Genomic DNA, 24,748 nt, shown 5'->3' on the forward strand with positions numbered 1-24,748 from the left:
AATAAAATGCATTATTTAGGATGGCTCACTGGAGAATGTATTTCACTTCTATGCATTCTACGAGACAAACCTCAGTATCTCTGCTTCCTGGGTGGTGAAGAGGGATTCACTGAGGTGTACTGCCTCCACCACTGGCAGATCCATGGAACAGTGATGATAGGACTTCCTTTCACACATCTAGATTAGGAGGAAGGAGCACAGCAGGAGACTGCTACAGAGATGGAAAGTGACAGCAAACACGGGATAGGAGGGAACGGCAGTCTTATACCTAATGAAGTCAGCATGATTCCTAGCAACCCAAACTCAGCAACTGGTGTTGAAAGCTCAGAAGTGGAATTGAATGGAGAGGAGACCTACTCAAGACTTCACCAACAGTCCCACCCATGATCTCCTCTTCACTGAAGAGCTCACCATCTGCACTAAGGCAGCAAAACACGTATGTGATAGTTTCCTCTTAGTTACTAGGCTGGGTCTGAGACGCCTGAGACAGCTGTGTCCAGTGGACTAATCACAGGATTATGTCCCAGAAACTCTGTTCTATTGCCAGCTCTAGAGTACCCTGTGGGGTCTGGGGAAGTCACTTAACTTTGTCTGGAAATGGGGAATGATCATATTCATCTATCTAACTTCCATGTCACTTGTGGAGAGCTGCTAGTATTTGCAGATAAAAAGTTTCCAAAGTGCAAGTATTGTTCTGATGTTGGATCAGAGAGGGATTGGGTAGGGGGTAGAAAGGAGACAACATTCTGATTTCTTAAAATTTATCCTATTAAATCCTTTTCTTCCTTTGGAGTTTGCCGCCGTCTCTTGCTTAAGCTTCCTAAAAAGCAATTTCACAACCAAAAGTAGCTGAGCCTCACACAACCTCTCCTTGCAGAGACTCACACTTCCAGAAAAGCAGACCGGTTGGAATAGGCTCTGGGACACTTGGGTTGTGCGGAGCTTGGAAGGCTCCACTTGCCTTATAAAAGCTGTTTCCTGAAAGATCTGGCACATCCTTTACACAACTGGCCCAACTGAGCTCATTTGTTTTCTTAGTTAATTCTTTCCTGGGGTCCCCATCTCATCATCCCTCAGCCAGCAAATGTGTAACCCTTAGCGTGTGAACTTCTCCAGGCAGGGACTGAGCCTTTGTGTGTATATTGCACAGCACACAATTGATACTCAGCAACCAGCAACTGTTCACTGGGGTCTTTGTCTCTGAGCTAGAGGCTGATGGATTTCCAAAGCTTTGCACAATCCCCTCATAACATTTCATATGCATTACTCAATGCTACTTCATTCCTCCTGCCATAAGAGTCCATATTAGCATTAACGGTGTCCTGTCAGTTAGGACTAGCCAGAGGTGTGTCATGGGGTCATGAGGGCAACATCCTTCAAAACAACGATCACAAGAAGGACCTGCCACTGACTCGAGGCCAGCACACAAGCAGCTAGGAGTCCACCTCCCAACTCTTCTGCATGGCAGGAAATGGAATTTTCAGCATAGTGCCTGAATGCTGGCCTTGGAGGCCATATTCTTATTCTGTTAGTGGTATCACAGAAGCACCCAAGACATGCTGCAGGCAAGTGCTATCCAGACACATAGCTTGAGAGAATCCCTCCTCCAGAAAGCTCACAGTCTATCTTTGTCTTTCCCATCTGTTTCTCTCAAGAAGCCAACTTTATTACTGTTCCATCTGTTTTAGAGTGGGGTGGGGTGGGGAAAAGAGAGGGTGGGAATTACATCCTTGCAAGGATATTCTCTGGGAAGAGCTGAGACGTACTTTAAGTCTGAAGGCTTGAAGTCTCCTCTAGCGACTTCAAAAAATGAGTCAAATCCCAAAAGGAAAAAAAAAGCTACAGTAACTAAACAAAAGTAAAAGCAGAAGAAGAACAAAATTCCTATGGGTTGGATGCTGTAAAATAAGCATTAATAATGGGACCACTTCCCTCTCCAGGAAAATATTCTGACAGACACTGAAGGATGGGAATCTCTTCGGTTCCTGTGGGTGACCCTGAGTTTGAGAAAATTAGAGGTTTGCTAAGAAAGCTACAGGCAGCAGGACATATAGGATAGCAGGAGATATTTTGCAGGACTTCAGAGGCCACACATCTAACATTACCATAGGCGGCTTTCCAGAAAGCAGCATATTTCAATCAGACCATTGGAGCCAAATCACCACTGGTAATGAAATTCAGATGCTAAAATGCTCCTCAAATGAGGGAGGGAAGAAAAGTAGATGTCACCAGTTTCTCAGGCCTGAACCAAGTCAAAACCCCAGCAAGCCTAAATTTCACCATATATTGGATGCATGAGATTCAGAGAAACAGACCCTGCTCTACCTCGCACTTGACCCACTCTGATTATGCATCTTGATAGAAAAAGCACAAAATCTCGAGGTTTACAATAAGTAAAACAACAGGTTGCCATCTCAAGCTGGGAAAGAGGAGACCTGAACTAGAAGAAATACACCACGATTCTTGAACCTGACAATTCTACCAGCTACTAATAGACTTTTCTAAGCCAAACCAATATCTCTCGCAGGAGGCAAACCTCGCCAATAAGCCACCTCACCAGGTACATAAGACCAGGTGACTAACTCTATAAGCCAACTCAACAGATAGCTACTGTCTCCTTGCTACACATGCCAAAGATAGCAAAGGACGTACTGCAGAAGCTACTGACCTCACACTGCTTAACACCTGCTACCCTCAAGTGAGAGAATTAAGCAGCCCCGGGTGATTAGACAGATGTGAGTCTGTTGTACCTAGTGAACATTGTGCAGGAGACAACCAGGAGAGGACCACACTTAAGATGTTCACACCATAGCTACCCATTGTTCTGTGCCAGCATGTGAAAGCAGGAAAGGTGAAATCCAACAATATTCATTATCCACCATCCCTATCACTCTACTTCTGTGAGGAGCATGCAACAGCTGCAACTGTCAAGGTAAGCCTCTGGGGGGAGTGTGGACTGAGAGTGACTGAAACCTGCAGAGAAGGCTGGGGAGGACATGAATACAGGAGTAAGATGTACAGTTTGAGGCAGAGACTATTTCACCTTGAGTCAGAAGATGGGGCCTGTCTCCAGAGTACAACTTGTTTTCTCCCCTGCTCCCACATTAGCACCTTTTGTCACCAGGCAACTCAGTCCTAGGTGGCTTGGGAGGGAGAGGGGTGAAGAACCTAAAAATATGCATATTCTAGGCCAGGTGTCGGCAACCTTTCAGAAGTGGTGTGCCGAGTCTTCATTTATTCACTCTGATTTATGGTTTTGCGTGCCAGTAATACATTTTAACGTTTATAGAAGGCCTCTTTCTATAAGTCTATAATATATAACTAAACTATTGTTGTATGTAAAGTAAATAAGGTTTTTAAAATGTTAAAGAAGCTTAATTTAAAATTAATTAAAATGCAGAGCCCACGGAACAGTGGCCAGGACCTGGGCAGTGTGAGTGCCACTGAAAATCAGTTTGTGTGCCACCTTTAGCACACGAGCCATAGGTTGCCTACCCCTGTTCTAGGCCTTGCTAAAGCACTCATGACCATAATATGCAGCCCAACTGGCATTATAATATCTCCTCCCAAAACCAAACATCATTCTCATGACCCTCTGGAACTATGCAGGCCTTTGTCCAAACACCACCACTACAACTAAGCCAATTTGCAATAGAGATGGACCCCATATTGACATCACGTGCTCCTGGACTCCAAAGGGGTTCAGAATCTGAATCGGTAAGTTGCATCTCAGACCTTCAGCTCTGGAATTTGCTTCCCTCAGTTGCTTTGACTTTTGAAACCTTCTGAGCACACTGCAAGGCCCATCTGTCTTCCACAGCTTTGAGGACTGAAGGATTTATAGGGATAACTGGGGGTCCTGGGACTAGCATGAATTTTCTTGGTGGGCAACATCAGGCCGGCTGTTTGGCTGTACCTAGAAATGGATTATTTTAGTCTATTGCATGGGGGCCCAGAGCAGTGGCCTGGACATCGGTTACTGCTATTTTATAAAGTTGAAATAAATGCGCACACAGCCCATGGAGCGATGTCAGCGTGGCTCAAGGCCCAGGCTCTACCTTCTGACAGCTCCAACCCTTTTCCACAAAATCCCAATGGAGAGTAATTTAACAGAGGGAAACTTTTTCAGTTTGAGTGAGCAGCAATGAAATTAACGAGTGAGGCTGTGAAATGCAACACGCTTGGGGCCAGGGCTGGTGCAACCATTTAGGCGATCTAGGCGGTTGCCTAGGGCACTGGGATTTGGAGGGCGCCATTTTCTTCGGCAGCGACTGCGATGGCTGGATCTTCAGCCGCCCTGGTTGCCACCAGCATTTAGGCAGAGGGAGCTGGGGCAGGGCAGCGTGGGGAGGGCCACCTGCAGCAAGTAAGGGGGAGGGGGCATGCAGGAGAACTCCCCGCCCCAGCTCACCCCACCCCACCTCCCCCACCGAGCACACCGTTGCTACTTCACTTCTCCCGCCTCCCAGGCTTGTGGCACCAATCAGCTTAGGCACCGCAAGCCTGAGAGGTGGGAGAAGTGAAGCAGCCACGGGGTGCTCAGGTGCTCGTGCATGGAGCAGGGTTGAGCTGGCCGGCGGGGGGTGCCTCAGGGTGCAGGGGGGGAGCTGCCACGGGGGGGTACCTCGGGGTGCAGAGGGGGAGCTGCCACCGGGGGGGGGGGCGCCACGGGGGGGTCCAGGAGGGGGGCGTAAGGTGGAAGTTTCGCCTAGGGCGTGAAACATCCTTGAACCGGCCCTGCTCGGGGCAGCCACGATGGATCCCAATCCCCATCTTCCAAAAATAGCAGTGTTTTGATGGGAACGAGTAGGGATTCTTCACAAACTGAAAGCAGCCAAACTGTATTCTCTATTTTTCCAAGTCATGCCCTCTGCCAATTTGGCTTCCCCCACCGGCAGGAAAAAGTTGCACAGCAGTGCCTTTTCCTCTATATTAATGTCAGACTTGCTCTGGTTTTGCTGATGCTACAATCAGGGAAGAAGCCAGAACCAGAAATGCCTCCCTGGGCAACCCAGACACAGTTTCTTACCTACAAATATGCCCTGGCTCACGAAGAAGAATAAAACAGAGTCTTCACGCTGCTTGGAGGAAAGGATCCCCATGTCTACACTGCAACAGGAGGTGTGATTGCTGGCATGCCTATGCTAGCTTTAAATCTAGCTAGCAGGGCTAAAAATAGCAGTGAAGACACAGCAGCATGGACCACGGAAAGGGTTATACATACCCAGGGTCTCCCAGTTGGCTGAAACAGCCCACGCTGAAGCCTGTGCCACTGCATCTTCCCTGGTATTTTTAGCTATGATCTCTAGATTAAAGCTAGCGCAGGAACATCAGCCCATGCTGCAGTGTAGACATACCTTAAACGTCTGCATTTCCATAAGACATCATAATGGCTTGCACCAAATATACTTGCTGCGTTCTCTGGAAGTGTTTAAAGTATCATCCATTTTCATTAGCTCCTTGGAAAAAAAGTTTATGTGGTCAAATCTATTGGCTGTGGGTGTATGAAAGACTCTCAGGGGCCCCACTCCCTGGCAATTTTAGGGCTACATTTTCAAAAGCAGCAGCAATGTGTCACAAAACGACCACATGCACCCATTAGATCAGGTGCGGGCAAACTATGGCCCCCGGGCCGGATCTGGCCTCTCAGGGCTTTGGATCTGGCCCAGAGGATTGTTACCCCTGTGGTGCTGCGAGCCCATGCCGCTCTGGGAAGCAGCCAGCACCACGTCCCTGCTGCCCCTGGGGCAGGGTGGGGGGAACAGAGGACTCCGTGCACTGCCATCGCATGCAGGCAATGCCCCCCACAGCTCTCATTGGCTGGGAACAGGGAAGCACAGCCAATGGGAGCTTCAGGAGAGGTACCCGCAGGCGAGGGCAGCGCGAAGAGCCCTCTGCCTCCCCTCCCCCAGAGGCCACAGGAGCATGGTGCCAGCCGCTTCCAGGAGCAGTGCGGTGTGGGGCCAGGGCAGGCAGGGAACCTGTCTTAGCCCCGCTGTGCGCCACTGCCACCCTGGAACCCTCCAGGTAAGCGGCATCGGGCCAGAGCCCACACCCCGAACCCCTCCTGCATCCTGCATCCCAACCCTGTCGCACCCCTCCTGCACCCCAACCACCTACCCTGAGCCCCTTGCTGCACCCCTCCTGCACCTCAACCCCCTGCCGAGGCCCCTGCCACATCGCCTGCACCCCAACTCCCTGCCTTGAGCCCTCTGCCACACCGCCTGCACCCCAACCCGCTGCCCTGAGCCCCCTCCTGCACCCCGCATGCCTCCTGTGCCCCAACCCCCAGCCCTGAGCTCCCTCCCACACCCTCTCCTGCACCCCAACCCCCTGCCCCAGCCCTACATTCATGGCCTTGCATGCAATTTCCCCACCCAGATGTGGCCCTCGGGCCAAAAAGCTTGCCCACCCCTGCTAAATGAGTAATTATACAGGTTAGTTTCAACACATGAACGCTCATTTGCATAGTTGCATGTTGGATTTGCAGGACAGCTGCTGCACCATATACATCTCAATTTGGAAAACTGCTCCTTAAAATTGCAGAAGAAAGTTACAGCTGTCAGCCTGTTTCCGTATTACATTTCTGTGGGATTGCTTTTAAGGTCTCTCTGCACTTTAACTGGAGTTACACTCAATTGCAAACTGCACAGAGCAGTTCCTGAGGAGCCACAGCTCCTGGCTCTGTTGAGGGTGTTGATACTGAAACCCACTAGTCTATCCTAGGAGCTACCTAGAGAGCTTGCGAAGGTAGGATTGCTTACTTAAAACATGGGTGTCTTCTGGGGGCAGTGGCTATGTATTTGCCATTCAGGACGGGCAGAAACCAATACCTAAACATTGCAGTCTCCAAGTTTGAAGCTGATTGTGGGATGCAGCCCTGGGAACTGAGGAGTTTAATACTTACTTTGCATATTACTAAAAATAGTCCCATGTTCATTTTAATGGAGAAGATGTAGGCATCTGAAGTTTCAAATTCACATGTTGTTCAAGACTCCAACCTTTAAGTCATACCTATGTGTGCACTGGGAGCTGGTAACAAGACCTTTTCTTAGTCTGGCCCCACTTGAATGTATTATGTCAAAACCAGAGTTTGCCTTCAATGGAATCCATCCTACTCACCCGGTAGAAAGGGGATGATCCTTTGTTTGGGGTCCTTCTGCCCTCCTTCCATTGGGAACTTGTCCAACATCTGCATCTAAAAAAAAAAGGGGGGGGCACAAGATAGGATTTAAAAACAAAACGTTAAAGTAACGAAACAACTACTCAGCAGGAGGAGAGACTGAAATGAAGCCAATTCTCCAAGTCAATACAGGTGAGTCTTGGCTGTCTGCACATAACCGCATTAAATCGAGTTAAGTTCTGAGGGTAGGGCTGGCACCATGTCTCCGCAGCAATGAGGGAAAACTGGTTGTACATTCCAAGTAGCTCCAGGAATGCCAGGGCTCAGATGGACCCTCTCACAATTTTCTAGTTTTCCTTTATGTTCCAGGTCCAACTCACATTTCACCACATATGCACTTATTCACAGTTTGCATTTTACTCAGTGTGAGCTGGGAAGTCAAACATGCATTTTTTTGTTTTGTTTTTGAAGAACTAGCCTCCATCTGGAAGGATCTCAGAGTAACTTACAAACATATACAAACTGGGCTTAAACAGGGCCAGTGCAAGGATGTTTCGCGCCCTAGGCAAAACTTCCACCTTGCGCCTTCCCCCTACCCCGCGTCCCCATCCTGAGGCACCCCCCCTCCCCACAGCAGCTCCCCCCCTCTGCCCTGAGGCTCCCCCCTTGCGGCAGCTCCCCATCCCCCGCTCTGAGGCACCCCTCTTGCGGCAGCTCCCCACCCCCCACTCTGAGGCACCCCTCCTCCCACCCCAGCTCACCCCTGCTCCGTGCATGAGCACCCCAAGCATGCTGTGGTCTCTTCACTTCTCTTGCCTCCCAGGCTTGCAGCGCCTAAGCTGATTGGCGCCGCAAGCCTGGGAGGCGAGACAAGTGAAGCAGCCAAGGCATGTTCGAGGAGGAGATGGGGCAGGGGTGAGCTGGGGCAGGGAGTTCCCCTGCGTGCTGCCCCCTCCCCCTTACTTGCTGCAGGCGGCTCTCCCCGTGCTCCCCTGCCCCAGCTCCCTCCGCCCAAATGCCGGCGGTGACTAGGGCGGCTGAAGATCCAGCTGCCACGGTCGCTGCTGAAGAAAATGGCGCCCCCAAATGCCAGCGCCCTAGGCGACTGCCTAGGTTGCCTAAATGGTTGCATCAGTCCTGGGCTTAAAACTACTAGCAACAACCCTTATGACTACTGACTACTTTGAAAACCCTCTAGTAGATTTATCTAAAAAAGGGCTTGGTCCATTTTTGCAGTTCGTACAATTTGCAAGCACTGGCTGGGACAACAAGGCGGGAAAGACATGAAGGGTTAAGATTCACCCTCTTTATTGAAGGCTCTGGTATCATGACCTCTCTTCTCCATTAGGATGTGTCTGTACCCTAGGAGAACGCTCCAGGGATGTCTACGAGAGTGGAGGGCACTCAGTTTCTCATGGCTGCTCCAGTCATCTTGCAGGAAGGGGTTCCAAGTACATCACAGCCTCCAAGGCTGTCATTACCTGAGGCAATTTAGGAGTAAGAAGAACAGGACTCTCTTCTGTCTTTTATTTAGGTCATTTTGTCCAGTTACACAATTTGAGTAGGGCCCTATTTTGGCACACCAAAGAGAGAGCAAGGGAGAGTGCGCACAAAGGATTTCACTAGCATTTTTTTTTTAGGTGTGGATTTCTAAGACCTCTGGATGGGGAAGCACTTCAGTTCTCAACACTGCAAAAATCAGCAGCTTTGTGTGTGCATGTGCACATGTGTGCGTGCATATGTGCAAGGGGGAACAAAAAATAGGGACAGACCTAATTCCCTTGACTCTTCTATTAACGTAAGGGATTTTGGCTATAAATGCAGCTGGCAGCTACCATTCGATTCCAAAGTAAAGAAACCCTACAACCAACTTTGACTGTACTGCAGCTAAAGAACACATATGCACTATTAAGCAAGTCAGCATGGCCCGAGGGAATGAGCACAGGCTTGGAAGTCAGAGTTCTAATCCTGGCTCTGACACCGAGTCATTATGTGGCCTTAGGCATGTCACTTGCCTTCCCTGTGGTTCTGTTTCCCCCATGCACATAAATGAGGTATAATTAAACTCTCCTCTACCACCTCTGAGTCCCAGCCCTGTGCTTTAACCACAAAGGCATGCTTCTAGAAATGCCTTCTCTACTCTTTCGTCATTTGCACCATTCTCCAGTGATGGAAGCACAGCTGTGTCCCAAAATGCAGTCCCACATCTGGACTCTCAAATGGGCAACCTCTTGGTAGCCATGTAGAAAAGTACAGAATTAAACTCCATTGCAACACCCAATGGCCCAGTTCTATAGGCAAACAACAATCCTCTAGCGCAGTGTTTCCCAAACTTGGGATGCTGCTTGTGTAGGGAAAGCCCCTGGCGGGCCGGGCCGGTTTGTTTACCACAGGTCCAGCCGATTGCGGCTCCCACTGGCCCCGGTTCACTGCTCCAGGCCAATGGGAGCTGCTGGAAGCAGCGGCCAGTATGTCCCTCAACCCGCGTCCCTTCCAGCAGCTCCCATTGGCCTGGAGCAGCGAACCGCGGCCAGTGGAAGCCAAGATCAGCCGGATCTGCAGACATGGCAGGTAAACAAAGCGGCCCAGCCCCAGGGGGCTTTCCCTACACAAGCAGCGTCCCAAGTTTGGGAAACACTGCTCTAGAGCAAACCTGGGGGCTGTGAGCAGGTTTCAAAGGGTCCACCACACAAAGCCAACATTAGACTTGCTGGGGCCTGAGGCAGAAAGCCAGATCCCCTTTGCATGGGGCCGAATCCCGAGGTCCTGAGCCCCGCCACCCAGGGCTGAAGCTGAAGCTTGAGCAGTGTAGCTTTGCAGGGGCCCCTGTGGCATGGGGCCCCAGGCAACTGCTCTGCCTGCTACCCTTTAATGCCAGCCCTGGCTTTTAAATGCAGAAAATCAGTTGTTGTGGCACAGGTGGGCTGGGGAGTTTTTATAACACGTTGGAGTGGACGGTCAGAAAGAAAAAGCTTGAGAACCCCTGCTGCAGAGAGCAACAGGGCACAGAGATTATTTTTCATCAAATGGAAAAATCTGAAGTCCATTTATTTTCAAGATCCATCTTTCATTAAAGCATTGTATACTGGCACAGACAAAGATTAACAAAGTATATGATGAAATGTTAAGTTTTATGTATCAATTAAACTCTGATGGCCCATGATGAACACAATAGAACAAAGTGTTGCTCTCATGGATTCCAAATAAGGATGCATTAGTAGTAACGTGCACACAGAGAAGAACAGAAAGGAAGGATGGTCCAGTGGCCTGGGGCTCGGCAGAGCCAGGTTGAATTCCCTGCTCCACAGGCTCCTTGTGTGACCTTACGCAAGTTATAGTCTCTTTGCTCTAGTGTCCCCATTTGTAAAATAGGGAGAATACGTCCCTATTCTGCAGGGATGCTCTGACACATTAAAGATTGTGAGGTGCTCAGATTGTTCAGTAATGGAAGCCATGTAAGTACCTATGACAGAGTTATTAGTTTGTTTTTATAACTACATGCAGGCACATTAGCCACTGTGAAATAATACTAAACCTGTGATTTTCTGTAGGTCCTACACAAAAATAATGCCACGTTCCTGTGCTGGTTTTACAAGCAACAGCAGGATTTCACAAGCATTTCCTAAAGTCCTTGTCTACACTACAGGTTACTTTGTTATAATTCACATCACTCAAGGGTATAAATAATCCACAGCCATGAGCAACATAAATTATACCGACCTATGCACTGGCGTAGACAGCGCTAGGTCGCTGCAGTCTCTTGTGGAGGCAGGAGCTAAGCCGACAGGAGAGCTCTCACTCTCCCATCAGCTGGGAGCATGTCCACCACAAGCACTACATCAGTGCAGCTGTGACACTGCTGTAGTGTAGATATAGCATAAGTCTGTGCTACCATTACCCGAGGACAGTAGAGAAAAAAACAAGAACACAAACAAAAAGAAGCAGGATTTCTCTCAAGATCTGTGAGGAGAAATATACACATACACACACTACAATCCATGTATGAGAAAGGACAAAAAGCATAGCAGAAAAAACAAGGACAAATCAAAACCAAAACAATTAAAAAAAAACATAAACAGAAGTATCCAAGTGCTCCCTTTAATATGTGGATGCCAAACACAGAAACAGATTAATCAGGAAAGGGAAATGCTTGAAGCCTCTTTCCAGGTTTAGCCTTTATGAGTTAGCAACACATCAATAACCAGAGATTGCGTTGACGTTACCAGCGGAAGCCACATAATGGGCAAGGCTGCGTGTAGATTCATTTCCTCAATGCAGAGTGACCACAGAGCCGTTACAGTGATTGCCATGCCACTAGGGTTAGAGAGCATGTAACACACGCCGGTTGTTCCCTCTGCTCATGAAAATACAGCATCTCCATTAGACCACATTACAGCCTCATTGTGTCTCCATTTATCCAGAAAGAAACTGAATGACTCTAACCTTATTCTTCCTGTTTGGAAGGGCTATTAAGTTTATGAGGTACACAGTGGTAAATGATACAAATCAAGCCACCAATACAGCACATCTAATTACATTCAATAATATAATACTCAACTCTCTCAAGGCCTTTTCGTCTCACATTTTTGAGAGCGAGCAGAGTGCTCCTGAAAGAGAGATACTAACAGCGCCAGAGCCAGGCACATTGCAGGCAGACCCTCTAGGCCTTCAGTGCCCTTTGTTCTTCCAATCTTAAGATCCCAAACAGATCAGCTGTGACACCGCAGTCCTGTCCTGCAGCACCCCCTGCTATTCCCGACCTGTCTCAAACAAAAGCTGGCAATATTGTAGATTTGTCCCATATTTCATAGTGGATTTCCTGACATGCCCAAGTAGGGGGATTAGGAGATCTTCAGCTCACATATTTTGGCAGTCACTTCCAAGTCGCTAGAGGATATCTGACCAGGCCAACCAAGTGCCCTCTATAAGCCTCTGCTCAGAAAAGCAAGGAATAGCCAGGGCTAATGGGCAGCCCACAAGAGTGCTGGAAGAGCTATACGGAGGTTCTCAAACTGGAGGGTGGTGACCTCTCAGGGGGTCGCAAGGTTATTACCTGGGGATCGCAAGCTGTCAGCCTCCTCCCCAAACCCCATTTTGTCTCCAGCATTTATAGGGTTAAATATTTAAAAATGTGTTCTTAATTTATAAAGGGGGGGGTCGCACTCATAGGCTTGCTGTTTGAAAGGGGTCGCCAACACAAAAGTTTGAGAACTGCCGAGCTATATGGACGAGGAGCGGGCAGGGGTGTCCCAGGACTGGCCTACAGCATCTCCCACTACTGCACATCTTGGGGTGTGGAAGAGAAGCCTGTATGTTGCCTGCCTGCATTACTCCTGACTCTGGTCAGTGTTGCACACCTCCTGGATAAATGAACACTAAACTCCCAAGCACTGACATGGAAAAGCCCAGAGTCCCTGGAAAGGAGGGGTGAGGCCTGGAAAACATGGAAGAAGGGAAGAAAGGGTGGGTCGGGGTGTAAGTCAGAAAGGAGGGTCACACAGAGTCACTTCCAGCCCAGCTGCCACATCACACAGCTCTCGAGAAGGCGGCAGAAGCCTGTTCAGCAGTTTACAAGATATAAACCAGTGGCTGAAGAAAAGCTAAAAACCCATTCCAAGGAAAACAACCCCAGAGCCGGCTCTAACCACGGCAGGTGGTTTGTGTTAGCAGATATGAGGGCACATGTTTGGAGAGATCCAGAGTCGTTCAGTCACGGGCTGACAGATCATCTTTTACGACACATAGTCTTCTAGCCCCACAGCCAGGAGAAGAATGTATTTAACAAAAGGGGGAAGAGAAATAAACTGCACAGCTGGCATCTGCCATTAGACTCCAGGAGGAATCTGGTTGGCTGGTTTCAAGGAGAGCATGTTTTAAAGCCCCCACCTACCCAATACACACCCCTAAATCTTATCTGACCCAAATACTGGCTAGACTGCATTATGATGCAGAGAAGCCCCAAGCTGCCATTCAAGGGTCTTGGGTTAAGTTACCCTTGTCCAGTGCCCCGATTAAAAGCAAGAATTTTGCAGAGATAGCATGCTCAGCCCTGGGAAAAGAGTTGGGGGAGGATGCAGACTGCTCTCTGCCTCAAAGCACCCCCTGGGGGAGGGGAACGATAGACTGGGGACCATATTAGAAGAGGGACTTCTCTATCTTCTCAGACCTGTGAACTGGATGGTTCTGGACAGGTTTGACCACAGAATACCCTCCTCCTAGGCCTCAGCAGATTTTCCTTAGGAGGGAAGAAGTTCTGGATTGAAGAAATTCAGCATGGAAAGACTCCTGCAAATGATTTCAGCATTCAGGGTTCCCATCCAAGTTATGCAAAGAAAGTGGTAACATCACATTCCCAGAGCAGTAAAGTGCCCAGCCATCCAAGATCTAGAGGAGAGGGAGTAAAGAACAGACTGGAAGCAGACATACATACAGAGAGACCCTTCTGAAGGCAGGCAGCCACCGAGACCCTGCGATAGGGCACAGAGGCCAAGATACCCTCCCTCTCAGCAGCGAGCTCAGCCAGCAAAGTGTAAGGGAAAGAGATACTAAAATCACAATTTACCACACTATTAAAGTGTTTGCAAACATATCTTTAAAAAAATATTAAGAGTGGATGCCATTTAGAGCATTTACATGTATTGTTTAGCTAATGTTTTATGCAGGACTTAACATGGCACCAACCTTTTACATTCTTGTATGAAACTGTAATAGTTGTAACTAAATTGTAGTACCTGTACTTGTTATTCTGGCCTCATTTGGGGGAGTGGGGAAGTGACTATAAACCCTCACCTGGTCTAAAAGCACAACAACCAATTCGTCCTGTTCCCTCCTTCTCTCCTCATCCCTCCCTCCACAAACAGAAGCAAACACTCAGCGAAGAACAAAGCCTCACAGTGTGAAGCTCACCAAGCAGGGCTTTGGAGCTGTGCTCTGGCTGCGCTCCAGTTTCAGGCAAAAACCTGCAGCTCCACTGCTCCGGAGCTGCTCCGCGCTCCAGCTCTGAGCTCCACTCCAAAGCCCTGACACCAAGGGCATATCTACACTCCAGCCAGGAAGTACAATTGCAGCTTCTGTTGACACAGGTGAGGTAGCTTTAACCTAGCTAGCTCGGACACCGGAGCAGTGAACCGTGCACGGACTAGCAGCCTGGGTAATTATCCAGGGTCCCAGGCTGGCTTGTACAGTGTCACTGCTCCGATGCCTGACCTAGCTAGATTAAAGTCTAGCTCAGGAATGTCCACATAAGTGTAATCACACTCTGTTGCTGCAGTGCAATAACACTCTGTTGCTGCAGTGTAATCACACCCCAAAACTTAGGCTCTGATCACTCTGCAAGGCCCTGCCTCAAAGCTAACAGTCACATGGACCAATCCTTCATAATGCTAAGAGGAGACATTTTTACAGGAGATTGGAGGAGTATCTTTGCGACATACACAGGCACCTGCCTAGGAAGTGCGCTCAGCAGAGCCTTTCAGGAGACCCAAGCTCGGTAACCAAACAGGGTCTCTTGTTCACATTACTGGTCAGCAGTGCCTGGTAACGTTATTCATGGCCACAAGACAGACCATTACTGGTCCCAGTCTCTCGTGTATACCAGGACAGAAATGCCCAGGAATGCTTCGTGTGGTCTTGCAGGAGACCCAGATCAAATAACTGTCCTGGTCTTGACTCCCCAAACTGGGACTGTGGCAGAAACAAGCCTGCTGGGTAAGGGAATACCTCATGATGCTCAACAGTGAGAATCTTCACGCAAGCAGGAGAGGAAGTTGATGAGATCCTCAGGGTTGTGAAAGGGAAGCCTCCCACTCCCAGGGTGGGATGGAGTAGGGAGCGTGCCATCACACATGTGCATGCACACTGGTACACAGAACCAAGGCAAGATATTATCAGAGCCAGTCTGGAAGCCATTGTCCGGGGCAAGAGAAGTGTTTCATTAAAGAAACAAGACTGTCAGGTATGTGTATACAGGAGGTCATATCCCGCAAGAGGAGATAGGTGGGGGTAAAGGAGATGTTTCCATCAGCAAATTAACTCAGGCCAGGGGAGTCAAGTTGAGAGCAAGCTACATTTCTCCTTGGCTGGCCTAACACAATGGAGGCCCAAGCAATGCCCTGTGCAGCAGTTGACGCAATACATGCCTGTGCTACAGACACATCGCTTGGAGCAGTCAGATTCTGACACCAACAAAAAGCTCAACAAAAGGCTGCAGTGTCGGGTTCAGTAAGCGGCAGTAGAGTCACAGGAAATCCTTTGTGGGAGTAGCAGTCATTCCCCGCCCCCCCCTCCCAAAGGGGAAGGGGGGCAAGGAGTGGTGAAGACAAAAGATGGACCTAAGCCAAACCGAATTCTGATATCCATAGCTCAGACCCATCTCCAGTGAAGAAGAAGGGGACTGCAGAATGGTGTCAGGTTCTCTTCGTACTCCAGGAATACTGGCCAAGATGGGTGCATGGGCCAATGCCGCAGTCACTCTCTGCTCAGTAATAGTTCACATTTTCCTCGATCTTCAGAGCCCCCTATTATGGAGAATACTGGCTAAGGCACTGATGTTCTTCCTGCTTCCCCCACCGTGCCCTGGGCTCTTCCATCTGGGCAGCTCCCAGGGATGTGTGGAAGGGATCTCAGTTTAACACCTCTCCCTTGGGTTATGTTGCAGACTTCTATTTTCACATCTAATTGGACATTTCCAGACAGACTAGTCACCCATTTCATCCTTTACTTCTCCTTTCCAGCGAAGTCCCCCAGTGGCACATCATGAACAACAAGATAACGCTGAGTTGTAATTGGGGCCAAATAAAGGGACTTAAAAAGAAAAAGAAAAAACATCTTAATTTGGGAAGTTCCTGCCTGACAACCCAAATATCATTGTGTTGTGAATCCGGAGCACTTCTCACGAGAGGAAAATATTTTCCAGCATGCCAACTGGTTCCACTGTGAATCACTGTAAGATGTTCCAGCAGTACCAAACTGAAGTGGGAAGAGGATGCCAATCTTACAGGTCTATCATTGTGACACTGTACTTATTATGTTTGGTACTGGAGTGCCCAGGATGGGTGTGCTGTAGCACAACTGCTTGGCCTTTGGGAACAAACACTGTGCAAATGCATGCCTGCAGGGTAAGAGACTCCCCATTCCCAGGGCCAGCAGCCTTGCAAGCATTTGTCAAGCAGACACTCTGTGGGAGTGAATGACATTTGGCAATGGCTCAGATTCTACAGATATTTAGTCTTTTCTCCTACCCTTCACAGGCACCCTCTGTCCATCATGACTGCTTATGAAGAAATACAGTGAAAGCACAGCAGCTCTGCAAACAGGAAGACAAGATAGTTTTGGCCATTTTGTGGGTGATGAGCAGTATCACATCCAAATTATTATTATTTCAGTACTTGCTACAAGGACCCCATTGTACTAGGCACTGTACAAACACAATGATCATTTAAAACCATCAGAGGCTGACGTTTACGCAAGGCTCTGAGCAGAGGTGTATCTAAAGAGCGCAATTTATCAGCTATTAGAGCGGTACCTTTCTCTCCAACCTCATTTAGGCAGGACTGTGAAAACTGATGGGAAACTTTAAGCATTGCTCAGCAATAGACAAATAGGAGGTAACGGAGGTTAGAGAAGAAGGCTACAAACTCTGGCAGCAGCTTCCGCTGTAGAAGGAATTTCCTGTGAAGTCGTAAGACACCATATACCTAAGGAAGTAGTAGCTGTTCTAAATAGCCAACCCAGCAGTAAGGAAAGTGTTCATGCCCTTCAGCAGAAGTGGCTTAGCGCAAGGGCCTGTGTTGCCTCTAGGTGGCAATCTCTGGAAATGCAGGGACAAAACATCAAGGCCAAAAATTAACATCTGGGTCTGCGTAACTTTGACAGATACTTTCTCAACCCCTTAAGACCCATACAAATAAAATCCACGAGCCAGAGGTTCCCACAGTCTTCAAGCCCCAGAAAAGCAATCGGGAGGCTGCGTTTGCTGCACTTGCGGCACGGATCCGCACATTACGCATCTTCACATGACTTTTCCTTCTACAGTCTCTTCCTGGGCTGAATCTGCCAACCCCGCAACCACTAGGGAGATTTCCCAATGCTGAGGGGATCCTTAGCTGCCTGGTGAGGGCAGGTATATGGCCTCTTCATGCCCAGAGCAACGAAAAGGGGCTGTGGTGTGGAAGAGGTTCTGTCCCGGTGTCTTTGCTCTCTTACTAGGTGAAAGAGCAACTTGCATTATACGTTTCTCAGGGTAGAGTCGGTCTCAATGCGTGTGAAATGGAGGCCCCTCTGGGCATCACTACTACAATATACATGAAAAGTGATTAATAATATAAACTTGCAATCCCTGCGCCGCCTCCTTGTCCCTGTATTTCACCGAATTATTCTTTCAGATGCTTGTGTTATGTTCAGTTCTTTCCACATGACTCAGATTTTGCAGTGCTTCCCAGAAGGGTACCTGTACTATCTAGGAATCAGGCCTCCCATTCCTGTGGCATGTGTGTGCACAAGATGAGCCCAACCACTCTAGTAGAGAGCTGGAAAAAATGCACAGATGCACATTCTCCAGATCTAGAAGTGGTGATTTCATACCCCACTGGCAGAACTCAGTGGGGAGTAGGGGGAGGGAGAGGTGAAGTCAGATAAGCCTCCCCCTTTCCCCCTTCCATTCCAAGGTCCTCAACAGCAGCCAGGCAAGGAGCTTCTATTTTACAGCATCAGAGACTCCCACAGCTAACGCACATGCAAATTCCTTTAGTAGAAACCTCAAAAATGTCTGCCAAAGCCACTCAACCTGAACAACCAAGAGATGACAGCCTCCAGCACTGCCATCAGCATTCACCTGGGCTACCCACAAACCGACAAAAGCTTCAAAAAAGATAAGAGGATGACTACCAACAAATGTGTCAGCCACAAAAGGTGGGCCAGGAAGCTCCTCATTTGGCACCCAGGCCTGAAACCTAAAGTAATAAGTTACCAATGCTCAGACAGGTTAGGACCAGCCAATTGCTGTTCAAGCCTCAGTCTGGTTTCTAATGGGATCTCCTAATCAGACAGGCCATCAATGCAATCCCTCATTTAACAATTGCAGCAAAGAGGTCAAAGACTGAAAGGGTCACAGAAGCAGAAATGGAAGAACTCTTATCCTCTAGATCAGGCTAGGAGACAGGTTGGCAAGAAGCTGCCAGCAGCAATAGATGATCACAAAGCAAATACATCAAGAGAACACATTTAAAAGATTTTTTTAAAAAGCTAGAAGTCTACGTTTTCAAAAGCAACTAACAATTTTGGGTGCTCAACATGGGACACCTTAGGAAGACCCAATTTTCAGAGAATAGGTGCTCAGCACTTTCTGAAAAATCCACCCCCACTAAGGTATCAACTTAAGCGCCCAGAAATGGAGGCACCCAGAATCACTAGTCTCTTTTGAGAATTTAGGCACAAGTACCTAGTCCAAAAACACTGCATGTTACCGCTCCCTTTGTGCAGCATGTCCCATTTATATATGTGAAGAGAGCAACTTCAGCACTTCGAGAATCAAAGGCCTGGTCCACACTACAGCATTAAATCGATTTAAACAGCGTTAAATCGATTTAACGCTGTACCCGTCCACACTACAAGGCACTTTAAATCGATTTTAAGGGCTCTTAAAATGGATTTCTGTACTCCTCCCCAACGAGAGGAGTAACCCTAAAATCGATATTACTATATCGATTTAGGGTTAGTGTGGACGGAAATCGAAGTTATTGGTCTCATTCTTTTACTGAGCTACCCAGAGTGCACCGCTCCGGAAATCGATAGTAGCCTAGGACCATGGATGCACACCACCGAATTAATGTGCCCTAGTGTGGATGAGTAAAATCGATTTTATAAAACCGGTTTTAATAATTTCGATTTTAATAATTTCGATTTTATGCTGTAGTGTAGACGTGGCCCTAGAGTACTCATGATTCTGAGAAACAAGTATTCCATCTGCTCCCAGCCAATCAGGCCATTAGTACAGCCTCCTTTCAGAGCTGCTGGTTTCTCTGCCTCTTTCTTTCTCTCTCCCTCCCACTCCCCCCACCTTTCTTTTTTTTTTCTTTTTTTTTTTTTAAGTTTCTTGGGTAATTTGAATTTATAGCTTTTATGTTTGGTTTGGGGGATGCTGGAGCATAAGTCCTGGAAGCTATAACTCTCTTTACAGTAAGTTATTAATCCATCCTCCATTTAACTTCTGGTAATTGCACTGCAGCTTCCAGACGGAACCGAGCACTGCGTGCAGGTCCCAGACTGTACAAATGGGTATTGAATACAAATGGGGCTATACACACATGCTCATTACAGGCATTAAAAACATTGCACTTGGAATAACCAATCAATAATCCATGCATAATTCATCACAGCATCCAAGCCATGGAAAATGACTCTTGCTGGATGAGGTGTATGGGAGCAGAGCAGCAAGGTACCGGAAGTTAGATACTTCCAGTCTGGTTTGCTTCCTTTCCCCAACACCATTCTGTCACCAAGTATTTCCTTGAGTGAAACAGTGTCAGTGCTACCCAAATAGGAAAGAACTGCACCTCTCAATGTAGAAAAAAAATCAATAGTCTGGCCCTGTCAGGGACTTGAACCAAAGACTCATGAGCAGAAGCTCAACTTACTTTAATTGTCCATGACAGCAGCAGTGTTACTGGCAATAACACAAGGATCTCAAAGCATTTTTAAAAGGCACAAATGAAGTAGAAGCTCCTCCCTCAGAATAATTTAGGGCAGTGGTTCTCAAACTTTTTTTTCTGTGGACCAACTGAAAAGTGCTGAGGGTCTCAGCGGACCACTTAATGATCTTTCCAAACGTTGTTTGTACCGTTAAGCTAACTATTGTAAACACTTTGGATAAAAGCGCTATATTAAAAAAAACCCTTAATAATGAATGTTTTTTGGTCTAGAAATAAAAGAACAACTCATATTTTAACATCACTAGTCTTACCTTTCTAATGCCATGGATGTGCCCTCCCCCCACCCCGCCACAGCAGCCCTTGAGTTGGAGCTGGGAAGGAGGGGGGGTATCTCTCCCACCACAACACCCACAGAGCTGAGGCTAGGAAGGAGGGCTGTCTCTTTCCTGCAGCCACAGCCCTGGAATTGTGGAAAGTCGCCTCTTTCCCTGGCCGCCGCAGCCTTCCATGTCCCAAATTCCCCTTGCCCCCTCGTCTCACCCCACTGCCCCTTCCCACCTACCTTCTATTCCCCAAGGCCACCATCTCACCTTGCATGTGCGTCTTCTCCAGGGTCCAGACAGCTAATTAGTGGAGCCACACCTGCGTGGCTCCACTAATTAGGTGGACAGCCCTTCATTTTCTTGTGTGCCGCCACATAGGTGCGCATCTTAAAGGGAACGATCTGTGGCGCACCTGAACGGAGCTTGCAGACTACGGTTTGAGGACCTCTGATTTAGGGGAAGGAAATCATGAAACAGAGTTTCCATTATTGAAATTATCTGACTGGCTCTAAGTATTCTTCCTCTTTTACATACAGGGAAACTGAGGCACCAAACAGGGCTATGACTTGGTGTGCAAGATCTCAGGGAATCTGGGACAAAACTGGAAACAGAACCCATGAGTAAGGCTAAGATTTTGTCATGGTTGTTTTTAGGAAAAGTAATGGATAGATCATGGGCAATGACAAAACTTCACGGAAGCCTGACTTGTCCATAACTTTTGCTGTTGCAGATCCATGGTTTCTTCTGCCACTTTGGTGACTGGGGGCTGCGGGGACACCCCCCCACCCCACGATGCTGTCACCCGTCACTGGAACCTTGCAGGGGACCCTCAGGAGGCTGCCACTCGTCACTGGAACCCTGCCAGGGCCCCGCTGGCTGCCAGCTTCATTCCCCTGCCCCAGGGGCTGAAACAGAAAATGTCATTGAGGTCTCTGGAATTCAGAGATTCCGTGACTTCCGTGACATGACATAATCATAGCCTTACTCCTGAGTCGTTACTTCTGATCCTGTATTTGAAACACAAGGCCACCCTTAGATCAGATCTCAGGTCAAAGTGAACAGTGAGACTGTTTACACATACACACAGTCATAGTGAGCTAAGACCACTTTTCTCCTGAATGAAAGCATCAGAACAGGGTTTTAACTGATATGCATTGACCTCACATGTTTAAATGATGCATCTCAACTTTCCCAAGTGCATAGGTGCTGGAACTAAGGGTGCTGCCGCACCCCCTGGCTTGAAGTAGTTTCGATCATATTCAGGGTTTACAGTTTGGTTCAATGGCTCTCAGCCCCGCTTCCCCTCCCACACACAAACATTTACTATACAAATTGTTCCAGCATCCATGTTCAAATGTCCCCATGTGGACAAGCCCCAAGTCTTCTCACTCCCACAAACACTTCTAAACAAAGCACTTAACTGCTAGCCACATGCATGTCAGAATCCCTTAGGAGGGGCAACCACTCCATTTTCTTTCCAGAAACTTCATCATTCTCCCGTCTCCATCCCATTTCTCTGCCCTGTCAAACATCGTCCCTATTCCAATGCATATCAAGGCTGGCCCACATTCTTTCCACCAAATTCATTATTTACAGCTTTACCCTGATGGCAGACCCAAGTGTGCAGAGACACAGCAGCTATTGAGCACATCAGACTTCCTGGTGGCGGGGGGAGAGGGGGGGGGGAGGAGGTTAAGCCCCAGATCTTCCGGATCTGAGAAGCAGCAGTTCTATCAATTAGGCTAGAGGAGCACAGCTGGCTAGCGACAAAAGTTGCATCAGCTTCCCAACCCACCAGCCACTAAAAGAGCAAGACAGTTATAAAAGAAGCCCTGTATCCTCACATTGGCTGGGGATGTGAGAAGAAACAGAAGGGCTGATTCTGACCTCACGTGGGTGTTAAGTCGGGAATAACTCCACAGAAGTCAATGGAGTTGCATGGGTGTAAAAAGCAATCAGGCCTGGAGGTTTAACTAGTAGAACCGTAAGAAGCATCCTCTCCAGGTGAGAGACAGATGCTCCATATTTGTGACTAGCCCCTTAACCTTAAACTCTGTGTTCAGCTGCTCTCACATTTGACAGCACAGATCTTTGGCTCTTATAGAGACTGCTGATAAAACAAGACCTTAACAGTGGGAATTCCCTAATTTGCAACACAAACCAGGCAAGTTCCTGTGTGAGTCTATCGAAAAGATGTAAGCCCCTTGGACTGCTCCAGCTGCAATTTTTTTCCTAAATCTCTTGCTCAATCTGAGACATTTGAGAGTTTCACATGCAGGAGTCCCAGTTATGTTTTTTAATTCTGTGTGTTTTTTTCCAGCCCTACGATGATTTAACGGTCCCACTGAGGATGTGATTGACTCACTAACCCAGACCCCTTTTAATTCCTTGCCTTAGCAACAAGAGAGTCTCCATCTCTCATCAGGACAGCCTGGATGGGTGGTCAGGATTGCCACAGGCTGCACTTGTATTCCAGTGTTTACAGAGGGAGTGGGATAAAAAAAGTGCTGCACTAAGCAAACCCAAAAAAGAGCCACAGAAGGAAGTCTGTCTGCAGACAGTGGACACAAATGACTGATCTTCCAAAGAGCTGTCTGCTTTGCTCACACCACAAAGAGAGCTCCATAGCCCAGCCCTGCCACCTCCCAAACATCCTTAAAGCAATGCTGGGACCTCCACAGTTTTGATTTCTACATCTGATGGTCTCTGCCAAACGAAAAGATGGGCAGGAAATTCAGTTTATTGCAAAGCCAGTGTGCTGCCACCAAGTGACATCCGATGAAAGAGAGTGGCCTAAAAAAAGTTGTTTGCAAAGATTTACTGCACATAACAGATAATGCAGTGTTAGTTCTGAGCAGACCTGGGACATCAGGGGGATCAGACTGACCACAGGGCTGGATACAGGCAGAAGTCACAGAGACTCAGAGGAAAAGCAAGATAATGGAGCCCTAGCCCAGGTACCGATTCCTTCAACCACATCGTGGTTAGAGAAAACCAAAATGACTCTGGACAGCAGCCACAGGAGCTTTATGGTGTGAAGATGCAGCAACCCTCAGGACTTCAGGGAGCTTAAATGTTGAGAATGCAGCCCCCTACTCAAAAAGACAGCAGAGATTCAACAAAACAAAAAGACCCAATACAAACTACATTCCTTTGATTACATCTGGGTTTTTTTAGGCCCGACAGAAAAGCAACTTGGCTAAGAGAGCTCTGTGCCACAAATTTAAGTGTAACTAAACCAAACAGTGCCAGCCTGGATAGCGGCTTCTTAAAACCTTGAGAGATGTTAATGTCCTCGCTGAGAATAATTTAACCATGCAGGTATTAAAGACAAACCTGGAAAGCCTCTGGCTGCTCGCAGAGGAGCAGATTACATGGGTTCCTTTCCCTAGAACACCTTTCAAGCCCCAACAGCTCATTTCAGTGGAAGGTGACTGAAGGGAGAATAGCTTGTATTCTAGCATATTAAATAAAATACAGGATAATATTAAGATAAATTGTTACATTTTACAGAATCACTTTTCAGCCTGAAAAATCCAAGAAAGAGATACACATTTTATATAACGATCTCTTCACCCATCTCTAAAATGCAGCCACCTCTAGAGTGAAGATCAGATTAGAGTAAAATCTAAGTAGGACAAAAAACAAACTGACCAAGACAGAAACAAATAAATAAAAAGCATTTGCTCTAAACAGAGCTTCCACGATTTCTGGTGTGTTTCCCTATTTAAGAATTTATTGTTGCCCAATAAAGCTCATACAAGAATAAGCAAAGTGGCAGAAATGAGCTGTGTTTGCTGCTGAATCTTTCATAAAAGCTACAGCACATGCAGATCCCACTCAGTGCAACTGGAGTTCTCTGATCAGTAACAAAAACAAAACAAAAGAATCAGAGAATAGGAAGGTAGACAATGACTACTGCATAATGATGGCTTTTCTTCAAGGCTGCAATGGAAGCAAGCACTAGAGCTGGTCAGGAATTTTCCAACAAAAATATTTTCATCAGAAAATGATGATTCTTCAAAACAGATCACAGACAAAAGTCTGTTTTTGACACATCTTTCAAATGAAAAGCTTTGAAAAACAAAAGAAGTGTGAAAGTCAGAAAGTTTTCACATTTTCTAAATTAATAATTTCAGTTCAAAACGGCTCTTCATTTTGAAATTTATGCTAATTATAGTGATGAGGAAAAAAAAAAGAGGTTGAAACTGAAATGAAATGTTTTAATTGACCCGAATGGATTTTTTTCCCCCAGATCTATGGTTTGCAAAAATTTGAGATTTTGACTTTGTCCCAAATTGGGACAGGAACATCTTTTTCCAGCATCTTGAAAATTTTCAGGAGGACAGGAAAACTGTTTCCTGCCCAGCTCCCAGCAGGCAGCTTTACAAACTCACTTTCGTTGTGCCATGTGTGCGGTCAAGCACAAGAGGCAACCTCATGTGCTGTATAAGGGCAGACTGCGTACTTCTGTCATTTAAAACATTAGTGCTCTAGGATTTCATTCAGTGTGGAAGGATTCTTCTCTTTCCCGACAACTTAGTGCTGTAAAACTACTGATGGTTTTCACACTATGGGTTTGTCTACACTACAAGTTATGTCAGTGTAACTTATGTCCCTCAGGGATGTGAATAAGCCACTGCCCTGAGCGATGT

The 24,748-nt window shown here is 47.4% G+C and overlaps 1 protein-coding gene across 5 annotated transcripts in view; it reads right to left on the reverse strand.

Annotated features, from left to right (window-relative positions):
- The window catches only part of SH3PXD2B (SH3 and PX domains 2B), a 127,994-nt gene that overhangs the window by 63,294 nt on the left and 39,952 nt on the right, over window positions 1–24,748 (reverse strand). For all 5 annotated transcript variants that reach the window (XM_050962576.1, XM_050962579.1, XM_050962577.1 and 2 more), the window contains one exon: window positions 7,123–7,198. In XM_050962576.1, the coding sequence (XP_050818533.1) occupies window positions 7,123–7,198 (76 nt within the window). The remainder of the gene's footprint in view (window positions 1–7,122; window positions 7,199–24,748) is intronic.

This window comes from Gopherus flavomarginatus, chromosome 7, assembly GCF_025201925.1.
Source record: "Gopherus flavomarginatus isolate rGopFla2 chromosome 7, rGopFla2.mat.asm, whole genome shotgun sequence".
In the NCBI taxonomy this organism is placed as follows: Eukaryota; Metazoa; Chordata; order Testudines; family Testudinidae; genus Gopherus; species Gopherus flavomarginatus.